Here is a 17,385-nt window from a genome sequence, read left to right on the forward strand (position 1 = left end):
AGGAACTTGATCCTAAGAGATTAAACTGAGTAGAGAATTGAAAAAGAGAATTCTGGGAAACCATAGTATAACAATAAAAGGCACTTCTGGATGAAAGAAACAGAAAAATTTTACTAACTGCCCAGTTTTTCTTATAAGAATATTCTATTTTAGTTATGTCCATCTCCACGGAAAATCCTACGAAGCATTCAGTAAAGCTCTATAAGAAATCATTATCCTCTTTCCAATTTCTGAACTTCTGCAGGGCAGGGAGTCTAGGTTTGATCGTAAGAAAACCTAAGATTGGGTTCTACTCTTTTCTTCCACCCTTTTCCTGTTGCTTTTTTTTTTTTTTTTTTTTTTTTTGCGGTATGCAGGCCTCTCACTGTTGCGTAGCACAGGGTTCAGACGCGCAGGCTCAGTGGCCATGGCTCACGGGCCAGCCGCTCCGTGGTATGTGGGATCTTCCCGTACCGGGGTACGAACCCATGTCCGCTGCATCGACAGGCGGACTCCCACTGTGCCACCAGAGAAACCCAACTGCTGTTGCTTTTTTCTGAGCTATGTTTTTCACCCAGTTTGCTGTATCATCTCTTTGTTGTCTTGTTGTCTCTAGTTACTTTCAGTCAAGATGTACAACAGCCTGCCAAGGTATATTACTACTAAGCTTCCTATTACCACACTTAAACCTATTTATTCTCTAAGAATACACTATATTTATATTATACTTTTGCAAATGGCTCTTCTACACATATTTGAAAAAGCAAAATAGATATTATTTTTATAGCTTCAAATACCACCCATATATTGAGAATTCCCAAAGCAATATGTGTATCCAAGATTTCTCTCCTAAATTTCAATTCCATATATCCAACAATTTTCTGGACACTTCCACTTAGACAAATTTAATATGTGCTCAAGTGAATTCATCACCTTTCTTTGCCAGATGTACTGTTGAAGGCAACTGCCTTTATGGATCAAGACTAGAAAATAAGGACAGGAAGGGCAGGAGATTGATGGATCTCATTACAAACATTTTAATATTTTTTTAAACTATATGTCGATTACTTTTATAGAATTTTTTTAAAGTTAGAAATAAAAAATGAAAAAGGAAATCTTATCTCCTGTCTTGAAAAGCAAGCACATCTCAAGTGAAATTAGTATCCTGACCCTAAGAGGAAAGAGAAAGTACTCTGTAAAGTGTTGAACCCAAAACACAAGACAGCACAGAGGGAGGGGATATTTTCTCCTGCACTTCATGTCTGCTCTTTCTCCTTCCATAATAGTGTAGCATCAAATAAATCTCCTGGTTGTTTTTTTATTTAAATGATAAACTAAGTTTCACAGTGAGGAGACAAATCTTACTATTTTTTACATAGTCTATTTAGTAATAAACTTGGACAAAAAAGAAAATATTCTAGATTCTTCAGTAATAAATCATACAGCATGATTCCTAACGAATGATGGGCAATGATGGAAACATTTCCTAATGTAGGATGAGGTTGATTGTTTTCTCTCCTTTGGCTTATATAATTAAATTTAAAACATCCCTGCAAGGTGAAGGGAATTATACTTTTAATTTTTTAATCTAATGTTGAGCATATTCAATTAAGGCTGTCAACATAGCAGAGCTGATTTGGTACCTGATATTTGGAGACCTGTGATTACAGCCCTCAAAGAAAAATTATGCTCTGGTTTAAGAGGAAGATTTGTATTAGAGACACAAGGGAAAAGTTGAAGATTAAGTTGAGGAACTTAACTGTTCACTCTCAATTTACCTGCTTCCAAAGACCCAAATTAAGCAACTAAGTAATATTTTAAACCACATGTGGTAATTGATTCTGTTTAGTTTAAGTGGAACAACATTTCTACTATCTGATTTATGACTTCACTTCGAGATATTTCTGCTTTTATATTGCTTCAAATAGTCTAAGGAGAATGGATAGATCATCCTGAACCATTTTCTTCCTGTAATTCTAAGTTATAGCAAATGGTACATCTTAGTGGTCAGACCTTATGACTTGATTTAGTGATACTGTGCCTTCTCCTTTAACTAGTTTTTTACAAGCTCACATACTTGTGGTCACTCTACTTCTGCCCCTGAGACTTGACTTCCACATAGTGAAGACTTCTGAACTAGTTATATTTTCTTAAAATTTATTCTTACCAATATATATTCTTTTATCTTTATTCCTCTGAAGCCAATACAAGCAAATCAGTATAAATGGACCCAAACATTTGCCATCTTCTTTTAAAAGGGCCTGGCCTGTTATGACAAAGGTTTTATGCTGAACTTTGTAGTTTCCATTGGTACATTCTTGTTTTTACAGTGAATTATAATGAAAACCAACCATATGTTTGATATTTATCTATTACATTTGAGAGTCAAGACCAGTTCTTTTGTTTTATTTCACCCTACAAATAAATGACAGTAGAAATTCATTTTCAGGATTCTAAAGATTAGAAGAAGCCAAATACTGGATTTTTAAAAAAATATATCTTTAACAAATTATCATCTATTTAAAAAATCACCATGGCATTGTAATAATTGAAGAATTAATTATAAAAATACAGAACTGAAATGTTTGCTATAGGGAGCTGGAAGGGTAGAGGAGGAACAAGGTGGGTGTAGAGTGGGGTAGGAGCAAGGCTTGCTTTTATGTCATTGTGATTTGTGAACCCTATGATGCAGTACCTGTTTTAAATAAAAAGAACGCCTTGTGGTGGTGGCTTTATCCATCACCAAAAGGGCTAAAAAGGCATAGTATAAGTGTTCACTCAGTGGCCATATCTGTGTGACTCAGGCAGGGTGTTGTCTATTTTAATGATGATTGAGAGTGTTGTACAAATTGCACAAATTTCATGAAACAAAGATAATTTACTACAGAACAGGAGATTCTCCAGATGCACAGGCTGAGGAAATATTTGAAAAGGAAAGACATAACAAGAGGAAGAAGATGACTCTGATGGATGTTTTCAAACGAGCTGTCACATCACAGCTCTCCTTTGGTTTCTGCAGATGCTGTTAGAACTCATCCTGATGATGAGTGATTTTACTTCTCGTTATCTGCAGATCAACAAGGATTCTCTGGTAAGTGAAGTTTCTTTCTTTCTTTCTTTCTTTCTTTCTTTCTTTCTTTTTTCATTGTCATTGAGCACAATGCCTTTTGCCATTTTTGAGGGAAAAGAAGTAATACTGCAAATTCAGCTCTATAGTAAAGGATTTTCAATGCAATTATTTTTTGCTTTTGGTTTATTAAATATCTAGGATTTATTTTTGCTCCATTTTTAGTTAAAGCCTGGTATTTTAAGATATGTACAATGATAGACATTTAATATATTCTTCAATTGACTTTCATGATAAATTTTTAGATAATAAAAATTTGTTTGGAACAATAATATTCATAAACTTTTAGACTACTTATCATATATCCATATTATGTAAATGTATTAAATGCCACAATATCTTCTCTATTCTTTATTTTTGTGCCCGTCAGAATTTAAGCCATCAAATCATAGAAATATTAAACTAGAGCAGCAATATTAATCCTAAACACTCAGATAAAGTATTGGTTTAATGCAACGTAGCACCCTGCCAAAACATATTAAATTCTAATTTAGATTTATACAGAACATTAGAGAACACCAAGTTGGAAATCACTCATTTTTCAAATAAGGAAATTTAGTTTGATAAAAATCTAGTAATTTTCTCAACATCACAGAACTAACCAGTAGACTGAGCAGCAGAATGAGGTAAATTTAATATTATTTATATAAATTGCTTAATTATTTTGGAACCAATATTTTTTAACATGGTAGACTAGACATATGTACAATACCTTAGATTGTCCTTACCCTTCATTCACGTTTAAATCATGTCATTTGGTGCCAGACTGGAGTGAACTCTACATTTGTTGAAGTGTTTGCTATTGTTTCTGGCAATGAATTGGAAGGAGGACATGAGTGGGCATGGCCAAACTCTACTTCAGAAATTTCCAAATTATAATGAACAATTTTTCATTCTTTCTCAGAATGTACACAGCATTCATGCGAATTTGTGGACTAACCAGATTCTTTATAAAGAAGGTTTTCAAAATATGTAACTAGAGGTAAGATTGCCAAATAATTCTAAATGAGGCATTAACAGTATTATTTTAGCTCTAAAAAATCTTTGTGTTTCAGTTTTAATTTTTCATCATGCTAATTAGATGAGATTTTAGAAACAACCCTACTATGTTCTATTTCTCATTTAATTGACACATCAGATCTTTATTCATGCTTTCATGAGGCAAAGAATGGCCATTACAGCTATTACAATGACACCTCACTGCTGGGGTCCATGCCACAGGGCCATTAGATGTGAATCAGTTTCTGAGTCACAATATGCTTGTGGTAATTAAACTCCTCTTCAACTGTGTCTCATATGTACCTTGTTCTGTGTCAGGAAAAACTTATCAAGAAAAACTTCCACAAAGCAAATATCATCCACATTATAAGGCTAATCTGACTGGAACATACACATTTTTATCCTGAGGAAATAGCTTTCCACAATATGGATGATTGTCATGATAAAATTCCCATTATTATGGGCCACACCCTCACACAAATGAGTGTACTACTGGATTTAGAAATATTAATAAATTGATAGATTTAATGTCTCCAAAAAATGTATTCCTACATAGAACTTTACTATCAAAGTATGTGTTTGAGTACATAATCCAAGTATAAGTAAACTTACTGTAAGTTTCTCTCAGAATCAGAACTTTCTAATTAATACATTGAACTTATCCCAATGCGGCTAAGAAATTAAAAAAAAAAATTCCCAATCAAAAATCTAAAATATATATCTCCACTATGTTTGAAGAAAGTGAACAGTGGTATAATTTGATAGTCTTAGTCAGAGACAAATTTTTATTGGAATATACAATTTGGGGAATTTTATAACAATAGTTCTTTTTAAAAAAACAGATTGCTCAGTTATAACATTGTTCCTTTAAAAAAACATTACACACACACACACATATACATGCATTCATTTTCAAATAGTTCCACATACCTCCACACAATGAAACCTGTTTTGATATAAAATTATTAAGGGTCTAGCTTCTAAAGAGACTTAGAATTTTTAAATTGCAAAAGTCTGAATCTTGTAGGGTAAATCAGGCTTGGCAGATGGGTGGAAAGAGAAGAACAACACACAAAGCCAAAAGAAATGCCTGGAATGTAATTGACATTTGGACTTTGTGCAAACACGTAGGGTGATGCCTGCAGAGGAGGCTACAGAAGGAGAGAGTATAATAACAAATCAAATTTTGCTGTTTTAAATTTAAAAAGCAATTTTATAACAATGTGAAATAATCATGAATTTAGTTTACAGTTTGGTCAAGAAAGTTCACTGTAAGTGTTCTCAGATATTTCTCTTGCCCTTATCACCTTAAGTAGTCCTTCGCCCAGAATGGGTTGTGTTTGTAAGTCATGACATGCTTCTTCCATGACTTTAGTGGCCTCTAAACTCATGTGAAATTTATATGTTTAAGTCCTGTCCAAAATGAATCACATCTGTTTTTTTAGAAACTGTGGCCAATTTAAAGTATTCAATACAAAATGAGAACTAAAAATGCTTTAGCTGGCTTACTGATGCAGAAGAGAAAGATATGAAAGGATATACAATTTGACATTATGGACATTATCCCATTATTTCTGCAGTTTTAATATAGGAAAAAAGTACTAAAACTGAAATTTGAATACATGTCACCAAGTGGCAGAGCTGTTTCAATCATAACTGAAGTGGAGAAAAATACTTTTTCTCTCTTATAGCAAAAATAAAGTTCTTCATTCTAACAAGCAAAGTTTTCAGAGACCTGATATTATGGAAGCTGTCCTTAATTGTAAGAAAGCTTATTATACAAATAGGATTGTAATAAATCAGGCAAAATCAAACAGCCTTGAAAAGCTAGGATATTTACCTGAGTATTTTCATTTTTTTCCCTTCTGTTTATTTCATATAATTCTTTGGAACAGCTTTGTTACTTCCTGCTTCTTGTTCATAGTGTTTCATTACACAGGAGTTGAAGACTGAAGAAAATATTGGATAGGATAGTCTGTGTTAAAGAAATATATGCCAACATATATAAAGGATAAGAAACAATAGACATTTATTTCTTATACCTTTAGTAGTTGAAGTAAGGGGCTACGTTTCAGCTGGCAGCTCTCCTCTTGTGATAGTTCAAGGAGCCACACTCTTTTCATCTCATGACTCTGCCAATCCAGAGGCAGCCCAAACAAAACCTGATGTAATGACAAGGAGGAAGAGGATAATTGTGCTTGGAAATCAGAAAAAATTTCTAGGTGGAGGTCTTGGGTTGTGATTTGAGGAGTGGATGGTATTTCAACAGAAAGGGACACAAGGAAATGGCATCCCAGAAATCACTGTGAACCAAGGAAAAAAGAAAAGCACGTTCTGGAAAAGATGAATGTCCTGGGTTGACAGTAATACAGGGTTCATGAAGGAGAATAAAATGAAGGTCAAGTCTAGAAAAAGTTGTAAGTGTCAGATCATGGATGACCTTGATGTTCTGCCAAGCTTTTGGTACTTATACACACACACACACACACACACACACACACTACTGGGAGGAAAATAACTTGATGGTAGTGTGAGGAAAAGAGAGGTGGGAGAGAAACCAGTTAGGTCACTACTGTGAAATCCAGGAACTTATTAAGTTCCTGAATAAGGCATTGGCTAAGGCACTGTCTACAGAAAGAGAAATGGGTGAATTTATTTGAGAAAATAATTGAGATTTAGAAATACCAGGTCATAAGAGCCAAATTGTTTTCGGGAATAAATGAAGAGAGAGGAAATTGAGGAAGTGGCTTCTGGTTGATTAAACTGAGAGTAGTGGTGCTGCATAAACCATGGTGGAAAACAAAGGCCGTGGGGCTGACTGAGGATAGGCGCAGAGGATAGGCGCAGTTTGAGATATTTTAGGCTTGCTGTATGAGCAAGACACGTCTTTTACACTCAGAGAAGCAGATGAGGGTGTAAGTCTGAAACTTAAGAGGGAGCCAGGGTTTGAGACATAGGTCTCCTGGGGACTATTTGGGAAGTGTGAGTAAAATCAGTTAGGAAAGGACTGTCAAATAGGACATCAATCAATTTTAAATCACCTAGGAAAGCAGTTCCACTGAGCGATCATGGCCTTCTCATACCAGCTGTAATTTTTTTAATTTAACTCAGTGAGAGATGAGAAAAAAAAAATCAACAGACTTGTTAGAGTGAGGTTTTAAAAATATGCTCTGTTCTAATTTCGGGGACAAGCTTAAAGTAGGGTCTTATTTTCTTTTTTATATATTCATTTTTTCTTTTTAAATAATGAAAAGTGGATCACTATCAATAGTTTCACTTAAATATTGAAGAACAATTTGGAGCCTTCATGAATAAATGCTAATGAATCATAATACTGTCACATGTCCATTACTGAAACGATCACAGGCAAGGGGAATAGGATCACCCCTTGGACCATCATTCTCTTCCTGGGGAAAGAGTGGAGTTCACCTCATCAAGATACCTAGCTGTGTGTGTGTTGGGGGTGGGATAATATTTACCTAAAAAAATCAGGGTGCTCTTGGGGAAAAAAAAGAAGAGTGGATATTGGGAAGGCAAATGTAGTATTAATTATATCATGATTATCTGGTTAAGTGAATAAATAACAACAATAACAAGTTTGCATTTCAACCCTTATTATTGAATATTCTAAAATTTATTAGTTCTTACTCAAGTGAATAGACTTTATAGAAGATTTTTGTCCCCAGGGTTATCATTTTGGATTGGCAAGAATTATCATTACAAAAAAATACACATATAAAAAGTGTAGAGAATTGAACTGAATACAACATCAGGTATATATTGGATTTTAATGAATTTTTACTATGTATTTTAATATTTTAATGAATTTTTATGATGTATTTATAACATTTTAAGAATATAAGTCCACAAGGGAGGAATGTGGTTTGTTGTGTTCACTGGTGAATGTCCAGTGTCTAAAACAATACCTGACACAGTAGGCTCTCAATAAATATCTGTGGGATGAATAAATGGGGAAAATATTTATATCACCTTAGTTGTATTTTTTATCTTTCTCTGAAAAAAGAAAATTCTCTCCAAATATTTTATATTTGATTATTTGGTATTTAATTGGCTCTGATTCTGTTATTCCCTTTTGCAATGTTCTTTCTAAATTTAACTATATGTGACCTTCTCATTTGCCTTTCAACTTCATCCAAAGTTCTAGGTTTAGTCATATTGGCTGTTTTCTCTTCTTGGCTTTCAAATATCCTGGTACAGTTTGTTTTGAATGGGTAGAACCATATTCTTTTCGATAGCCAACTTCCTTGAACTACACTTCTTAAGAGAGGCCCAAGGATTCATTGTACTAGTTTTCAAGCTTGATACAATTAGCTTCCTAAAGTTAATCTTCTTAATCTTGCTGACATTTCCATTCCCTTCCCTTGGGGAAAGGAATTCAATTTCATCAACTTGTGATTGTTTCCTCAAGGTTCCCTTCTACTATTAGAAGCCCATCTAATTTTTTCCCTGTGAGTAAGTATCAGATCTGATGTCTGCCTTGGGAAATGTTACCTTTGTCACCGAAGACAATGCTATGAGATCTCATTGCTTCCAAACTTCTCGGTCATCAGTATTCTTATTTTGATGTGTGCCTGTAAACACTTATCTTTATTTAAAGTTTCTTTAAGTTGACTAAAAACCTTATTAACCTGCTGATTCTTAGTTTAGTGATTTACATGATTTATATTAGATTTAGAATACAGTTATTTCGTGTGTTCTTACCATATCAACTTTAATCCAATTATTCATCCCAAATAATCTCACTACTATATTTTTATTCTGTATTTATGAAGGCATTAATTTCACAAATAATAATGTAATTCTCTCTCTTTCCTAAGCCTGTCCTCCAGTTCCAAGTACTATCCTACTAGTTGTTAGGTATTTTAATAGTATCTCAACTCCAAATACTCTTGATTAATTCTGTCATTCAAAAGTTACATCAGGGAGAATTTTGCATAATTGTATGATTATTTCCTCACAATGGAATGTGATAATATAATAAAGAGATATTTTAAATGTTGTGTGATAGTCATTGAAGCACATAAATGTCACTGTTCACAGTGAACATTACATAAAAAGAAATACACGAAAGACAGTGAACAAATAATGATACAAAATCTTCAATTTATTTGTATTAGAAAGAAAAAAATACGTGATAAAAGACTTGGTGCAAGCCTAGGGAGGAGTTAAATGAATGGCTACATCTGTTTAATGGTTTAAACAAGAAGCTATTAGATGACTAAACAAGATAAGAAAATAATCATTTTATAAAAACTTAAAAGCACCTCAAATGATTTTTCATTAATTCTTTATATTTTTTCAGCTAGTATATTTTGAGTGTTACTATGTGTAAGTTCAGAGAACACAGAGATAAATAACCTGTAGTCCTTGCCAAGAAGGAGATTACAGTCTTGGAATGAGAGAGAGTTATATTAAAAGGCTTTGTTTTCTCTCTTTTATTTCACGTCTATGATAAAAATCATAATGAGTACAATGAGAATGCAAAGAAATTTTGGTAGAGGAGTCGGTTATCTTTAGGAATATGAGGAAATGATTCAGGGGTAAGAATATCTTTTTGTACATATAAGTCACCTTGAGTAAGATTATGCTGACTGCACAAAGGCCAGGGTACCCCATTGCTGTATAGCACATCTCAAGCTTAAAGTGTGAGAGTAGAGGGTTAGAGAGATAACCACAGGCTACCCTGTGAATATTTTCATTGGAAGTTGAGTCTCTGAAGCACAGAAACCTTTGGTTCTTTATATAGGGATACCCATGCAAATCACTAGGGCATAGGATTGGAGGATAATTAGCATGTTATTGGGTCTTCAGACTATGAGAGGGTGAAAGGTAGATTTAAGGTGAGATATTTGGGGTTAGAAAGCCACTGGGTTGATACCTCTGCCAACTTGAAGGTACAGAGATTATAGCATGGATTTAGCATGTGGGAAACAGTCAAATGATAATTTCCTTTGGGGATAATTTCTCTGTGTATCATGCTCATCAGGATACCTCCCCATCTATCCCAGTATGTCCTAAATGTTCTATTGGGTGTCTTCAAGTTAACTTCAATGAAATGTTCTACTTGTTTTTAACAGTGCATATTAAATTCCTTAAAGAAGAATTATGATAACTCTTATTTGCTCTGGTAATTTTTTTAAAAGTATGTGTGTGACTTTTGTGGAAGGTCACAAGGAGAAACCATCTTATGATATCCATATTCACAGGAACACCCTTTAGTATTTCTCAATTAAAAAATGAATTATAGGTGCTCCTAGACTCCATATTTTGTCTCTTTTAGTTATATACCCATCTCGCTCTAACCCTGTTCAAAGCAAACCTTCTCAAAAGTGTTATCAATGCTTGCTGTCTCTCCTTTCTCAGCAACTATTCACTCTTCAATCTATACCAATCTGGCTTCATCCCCAAGCATGACCCTTAAGATGTCATTTAACCTACTTTTGCCAAGGTCGCTTACAATCTTCAGGATGCCTACTCCAAGGAACATGTCTATGTCCTCATCTCACTACACTCCCCCAGCAGGATTTGACAAGGTTTGTCATCCCTTTCTTCCTGAAAAACTTTTTCTTCTTGGCTTTATTGACATCACACTGATCGTAACACCCATCTGAATCAATGGGATGGTAGATTTATATGCTTCTGTTTCCCACGGTTCTAATTTTCTTTTTCCACTTCCGTTTATATCTAAGCCTTGTTTGTGAAGTACCTTAAATCCTCGTGGGAAAAGGAATGTATATAATTAAAATAAAAATTAAATATGTAAGTAATAATATTGGCTATCTTATAGTTAAAGGATACCATAAAGGAATTAAAAGAACTCATAACCATGGACATAGTCAAGTAAAAGTTGCATGTCTAAGAATGTTATCTAAAAAGATATGAACTGTCAACACTGTAAAATAAAGAACATTTGTGTTTATGTACACACTACTTAAAGATATACATAATTCTTACAAAATAAGAAACTAGAGATATGAGGGCAACAATAAAAATAAAGCTCGAGAAAGCCTAAGAGACTATATAGTGTTGAATTCTCGCTCAAGTAAAAGGAGTCAATTTTCTTAGGGAAAGGCCCTCATTAACCTTGAGATCCAGTAGCAGCTGCTGTAAAACATTCCTAACCAGAATACATAGAACAGCTTATCACTATGGACCTGTGATGTAATCCAGAAACACTGGATGTGAGCCAGAGCAGGTGGATTAAAAATTATGGTGTTGCACCTTAGCCGTCCAGGGGATGATTAGGTTAGACCTTCACAGGCAAAGGAAACACAGTACTTACAGAGTTATTCAAATAAATATCTTGCTTTTGAATACATTTCACAGGGAGATTATAATATAAACCAAATAGCAAGTGATTGAGAATTGGCAAATGGAAAATTTTACCTATAAATATATCTAAGTAAAGGTGAATTCTACTGATTTTCTAAAAGAGTAGAACTGCAATGATGAAAGCTTTTATTGTGGCATTTTATTCTTTCTGAGAAGATTACAGTTGTTGCTGGAGTCAATGATGAGATCCAGATCATAGTGGTGGGACATCAGAGGCATTTGAGACCATTATTATGGTGGTTATTTTAAAATAATGTTCATAAATTGTGAAATGCCAAATAAATCAAATATACACAAAAATGGAATTTGGTTATTACAGTGGATAGCCTATATGGCAAAATATTTTGCAGCCACTTAAATATATTTTAGGAGAATATTTAATGCTTTAGGAAACTGTTCATAATATTAAGTGAACAAAATAGGTAATAAAAGATATTTACAGGTCTTAATCATTTGTATATACACACAAAATTACTTGAAAATATATACTAACATATCAACAGTGTTATTTGTGGGTAGTAGGATTATGGGTTATCTTCATTTACTCTTTTGTGCTTTACCATATTTTCTAAATGTTTTACAAAGTGCATGTAGCATTTTAGTAACAAAAAAGTCAATGAAAAAAAAAGAAAAAATTCTTAGTAGAATTTCTTCTATTTCTCACTGTCTGAAGTCTCTCCAGGTTTAATATCCTATGGATTCACTGTAAAATCTTTTTCTCAACCAAATATTCAATGTATACCTGAAAGGCCTATTACAAATTTGACTCTCTTTGACTTGGTGATATAGCCTCAGCTCAACCCTCTCCATCTCTCATCGATGACCCTACAAAGCAACACTGCGTGCTTGGAGACCATCAGAAGTTTCAGTGTAGATTGAGCATATTCACTTACTTAATTGAATTATTTCTCCTTGATACAGCCAGTAGAAACAGAAGAGCCAGGAATAAAAAAAGAGTGTTGAGAAAAATTAAGCAATCATTCAGCACATTTCATATGGAAAAAAAAGAAGAATGATTTATTTCCTGAGAAAGGAGCAGCGCACTGTACTGGAAGACTGTAAAGGAAACTTTGTGATTACAGATACTCCGTAATCACTCAACAAGATCTGGAACCTGTTGTCACCTGTCATATGTCCAAAGCATATGCTATCCTCTCTGTTTCCATTTCTGCTTCTTTTTTCAAAAGGGTCTCACATAATAAAGAACCGAGCATCGAGAACATACACAGTTTACCTCAAAAATTTATATTTAAGGTGTGTAAAATAGTAGAAAACCAAACAGGTAGCCATGGTTAAGAGAGTGAAAACAACAGGTTTGTGAAGCAGACAACTTACATCACAGCTGAAAGCAACAAAATGCCAGTTGTAACCTGCTGAGAAAATAACAATGACAGAAAAGAAAAAAGCAAAACAAAACAAAAAAAGAATCTGGCTGTGTTAGTTAGAAATAGAGTAGCTTTACTTGAGCAGAATTTATACTGATGGTGAACTTAAGGAAAAGAATTAGTATACATGCCAGACTGAAAATATAACTCAAAATATTATCTTCAATAATTGATAAATAGAAAATAGTCCTTATTTCACAAATGAACTTTTTCTTCTGCCACATTGTACTACTTTTACAGAAAGTTAATCATCAGTAAATCGCCATTGCATATGATAGAAATTTTGAAAAGTTTCAAGAATCAATACTTTATCTTGATAGTATTATCATATTCTCAAACTTTATTTCTTTATGGAAACTTTAAAAACTATGTACCCTTGACAAGGATGCCCCTTCCAGTCAGTTATTAATTCATTTATTCAACAAATATTTTTGTACACTTACAAGGTAATGGATATCATAATTGGTTCTGAAGACAAAGATGAAAAAATGGAAGTTTTTGTTATGAACCCCAGGGTGGAAGAGGAGATCATGAAGCACAAGATAATATTATGTTACCATATGCAAATACAAGGGTCAGAAAGAGGCGGTGGATTGTAGTGGCTAAGCACATTGATTCAGAAGCCATTCTCCTGAGGTCAGACCCTTTTTTTTTATCACCCACTTCCAATTTGGGTACCTCTGGACTTAATCCACCTTTTGGTTTCCTCACCGATAAAATAGGAATAAAAATAATGCATCAGCCTATTATAATCTAAATGAGGCTTAAATGAATAAATATGATTCACATATATGTAAACCAAGATATGTAAAGAACAGTGTCTGATATGGATTAAGCATTATGTGTATATTAGTTAATACTATAAAACAGAACAAAACAAACCAAAAAAAAAAAAAAAGAACAAAGTAGTGGTGGATGAAGAAAGGAGAGAATGCTTTTGGGAAGAATTTGTCAGGAAAAGATTAACACAGGAAGACTCTAAAGATGATTGGGGGAAGGAGCTTCAAGATGGCAGAAGAGTGAGATGCAGAGATCACATTCCTCTCCACAAATACATCAGAAATATATCTACATGTGAAACAACTCCTACAGACCACCCACTGAATGGTGGCAGAAGACCTCAGACCTCCCAAAAGGCAAGAAACTCCCCACGTACCTGGGTAGGGCAAAAGAAAAAAGAAAAAATAGAGACAAAAGAATAGGGATGAGACCTGCACCAGTGGGAGGGAGCTGTGAAGGGGGAAGGGTTTCCACACACTAAGAAGGCCCTTAGTGGGCAGAGACTGTGGGTGGTGGAGGGGGGGAGCTTCAGAGCCATGGAAGAAAGCACAGCCACAGGGGTGCAGAGGGCAAAGCAGACAGATTTCTGCACAGAGGATAGGTGCCGACCAGCACTCACGCCTAAGAGGCTTGTCTGCTCACACACCGGGGAGGGCCGGGGTTGGGAGCTGAGGTTCAGGACTTGGAGATCAGATCCCAGGGAGAGAACTGGGGCTGGCTGCGTGAACACAGCCTAAAGGGGACTAGTGCACCACGACTAGCTGGAAGGGAGTCTGGGGAAAAGTCTGGAACTGCCTAGGAGGCAAGAGAACATTGTTTCAGGGTGCACGAGGAGAGGAGATTCAGAGCACCACTTAAATGAGTTCCAGAGATGGGCGCAAGCCGCGGCTATCAGTTCAGACACAAGAGACAGGCATGGGATGTTAAGGCTGCTGCTGCAACCACCAAGAAGCCTATGTGTAAGCACAGGTCACTGTCCACACCTCCCCTCCCAGGGGCCTGTGCAGCCTGCCACTGCCAGGGTCCCGTGATCCAGGGACAAATTCCCTGGAAGAACACACGGAGCACATCAGGTGGGTGCAAAATCATGCTGGCCTCTGCTGCTGCAGGCTCGCCCCACATTCCATACCCATTGCTCCCCCATGGCCTGAGTGAGCCAGAGACCCCTAATCAGTGGCTACATTAACCCTGTCCTCTCTGAGTGAAGAACAGATGCCATTAGGTGACCTACATGCAGAGGCAGGGCCAAATCCAAAACTGAACCCCAGGAGCTGTGAGAACAAAGAAGACAAAGGGAAATCTCTCCCAACAGCCTCAGGAGCAGTGGATTAAATCTCCACAATCAACTTGATGTACCCTGCATCTGTTGAATACATGAATAGACAATGAAGCATCCCAAACTGAGGAGGTGGACTTTGGGAGCAAAGGTATACATATATATTCTTTCCCTTTTTCTCTTTCTGTGAGTGTGTATGTGTATGCTTCTGTGAGTGATTTTCTCTGTATAGCTTTTATTTTACCATTTGTCCTAGGGTTCTCTCTGTCCTTTTTTTATTATTATTATTACTTTAAAAAATTTTTTCTTAGTAATTATTTTTATTTTAATAACTTTATTTTATTTTATCTTTTCTTTCTTTCTTTCTTTTCTTTCTTTCTTTCTTTCTCTTTCTTCTTTCTTTCTTTCTTTCTTCCTTTCTTTCTTTTTTTTTCTCCCTTTTATTTGGAGCCATGTGGATGAAAAACTCTTGATGCTGCAGCCAAGCATCATGGCTGTGTCTCTGATGTGTGAGAGCCAAGTTCAGGACACTGGTCCACAAGAGACCTCCAAACTCCACATAATATCAACAGGCAAAAATCTCCCAGAGATCTCCATCTCAACGCCAAGACCCAGCTTCACTCAACGGCCAGTAAGCTACGGTGCTGGACACCCTATGCCAAACAACTACCAAGACAGGAACACAACACCATCCATTAGCACAGAGGCTGCTTAAAATAATAATAAGGTCACAGACACCCAAAAACACACCACCAGACATGGATCTGCCCACCAGAAAGACGAGATCCAGGCTCATCCACCAGAACACAGGCACTAGTCCCCTCCACCAGGAAGCCAACACAACATACTGAACCTTAGCCACTGGGGACAGACACCAAAAGCAATGGGAACTATGAACCTGCAGCCTGCGAAAAGGAGACCCCAAACACAGTAAGTTAAGCAAAATGAGAAGACAGAAAAACACACAACAGATGAAGGAGCAAGGCAAAAAAACCCCCACCAGCCCTAACAAATGAAGAGGAAATAGGCAGTCTACCTGAAAAAGAATTCAGAATAATGATACTAAAGATGATCCAAAATGTTGGAAATAGCATAGAGAAAATACAAGGTACATATAACAAGGACGTAGAAGAACTAAAGAGCAAACAAACAGTGATGAACAACACAATAAATGAAATTTAAAATTCTCTAGAAGGGAACAATAGCAGAATAACTGAGGCAGAAGAACAGATAAGTGATCTGGGAGATAAAATAGTGGCAATAATTACTGCGAGGCAGAAGAAAGAAAAAAGAATGAAAAGAACTGAGGACAGTCTCAGAGACCTCTGGGACAACATTAAACACATCAACATTCGAATTAAAGGGGTCCTAGAAGAAGAAGAGACAAAGAAAGGGACTGAGAAAATATTTGAAGAGATTATAGTTGAAAACTTCCCTAATATGAGAAAGGAAATAGTTAAGCAAGTCTAGGAAGCACAGAGAGTCCCATACAGGATAAATCCAAGGAGAAACACGCCAAGACACATATTAATCAAACTATCAAAAATTAAATACAAAGCAAAAATATTAAAAGCAACAAGGGAAAAACAACAAATAACACATAAGGGAATCCCCAGAAGGTTAACAGCTGATCTTTCAGCAGAAACTTTGCAAGCCAGAAGGGAGTGGCAGGACATATTTAAAGTGATGAAGGAGAAAAACCTACAACCGAGATTACTCTACCCAGCAAGGATCTCATTCAGATATGGCAGAGAAATTAAAAGGTATACAGAAAAGCAAAAGCTAAGAGAATTCAGCACCACCAAACCAGTTTACAACAAATGCTAAAGGAACTTCTCTAGGCAGGAAACACAAGAGAAGGAAAAGACCTACAAAAATAAACCCAAAACAATTAAGAAAATGGAAATAGGAACATACATATCTACAATTACCTTAAATGTAAATGGATTAAATGCTCCAACTAAAAGACATAGACTGGTTGAATGGATACAAAAATAAGACCCGTATATATGCTGTCCATAAGAGACCCAATTCAGACCTAGGGACACATACAGAGTGAAAGTGAGGGGATGGAAAAAGATATTCCATGCAAATGGAAATCAAAAGAAAGCTGGAGTAGCAATTCTCATATCAGAAAAAAATAGACTTTAAAATAAACAATATTACAAGGGACAAAGAAAGACACTACATAATGATCAAAGGATTTATTCAAGAAGAAGATATAACAATTGTAAATATTTATGCACCCAACATAAGAGCACCTCAATACATAAGGCAAAGAGTAACAGCCATAATAGGGGAAATTGACAGTAACACAATCATAGTAGGGGACATTAACACCTCACTTTCACCAATGGACACATCATCCAAAATGAAATAAATAAGTAAACACAAGCTTTAAATGATACATTAAACAAGATGGACTTAATTGATATTTATAGGACATTCCATCGAAAAACAACAGAATACACATTCTTCTCTAGTGC

The 17,385-nt window shown here is 35.5% G+C and overlaps 1 protein-coding gene across 1 annotated transcript in view; it reads left to right on the plus strand.

The window, feature by feature from the left end:
- LOC309806013 (chromatin assembly factor 1 subunit B-like) overlaps positions 1–17,385 on the plus strand; it is a gene marked incomplete at its 5' end in the record, with an annotated part of 94,659 nt that overhangs the window by 6,127 nt on the left and 71,147 nt on the right. The window contains one exon of the mRNA XM_082624368.1: positions 2,999–3,070. Coding sequence (XP_082480494.1) covers positions 2,999–3,070 — 72 coding nt within the window. The remainder of the gene's footprint in view (positions 1–2,998; positions 3,071–17,385) is intronic.

Source organism: Mesoplodon mirus (genome assembly GCF_964341445.2).
Source record: "Mesoplodon mirus genome assembly, chromosome: 6".
NCBI lineage: Eukaryota > Metazoa > Chordata > Mammalia > Artiodactyla > Ziphiidae > Mesoplodon > Mesoplodon mirus.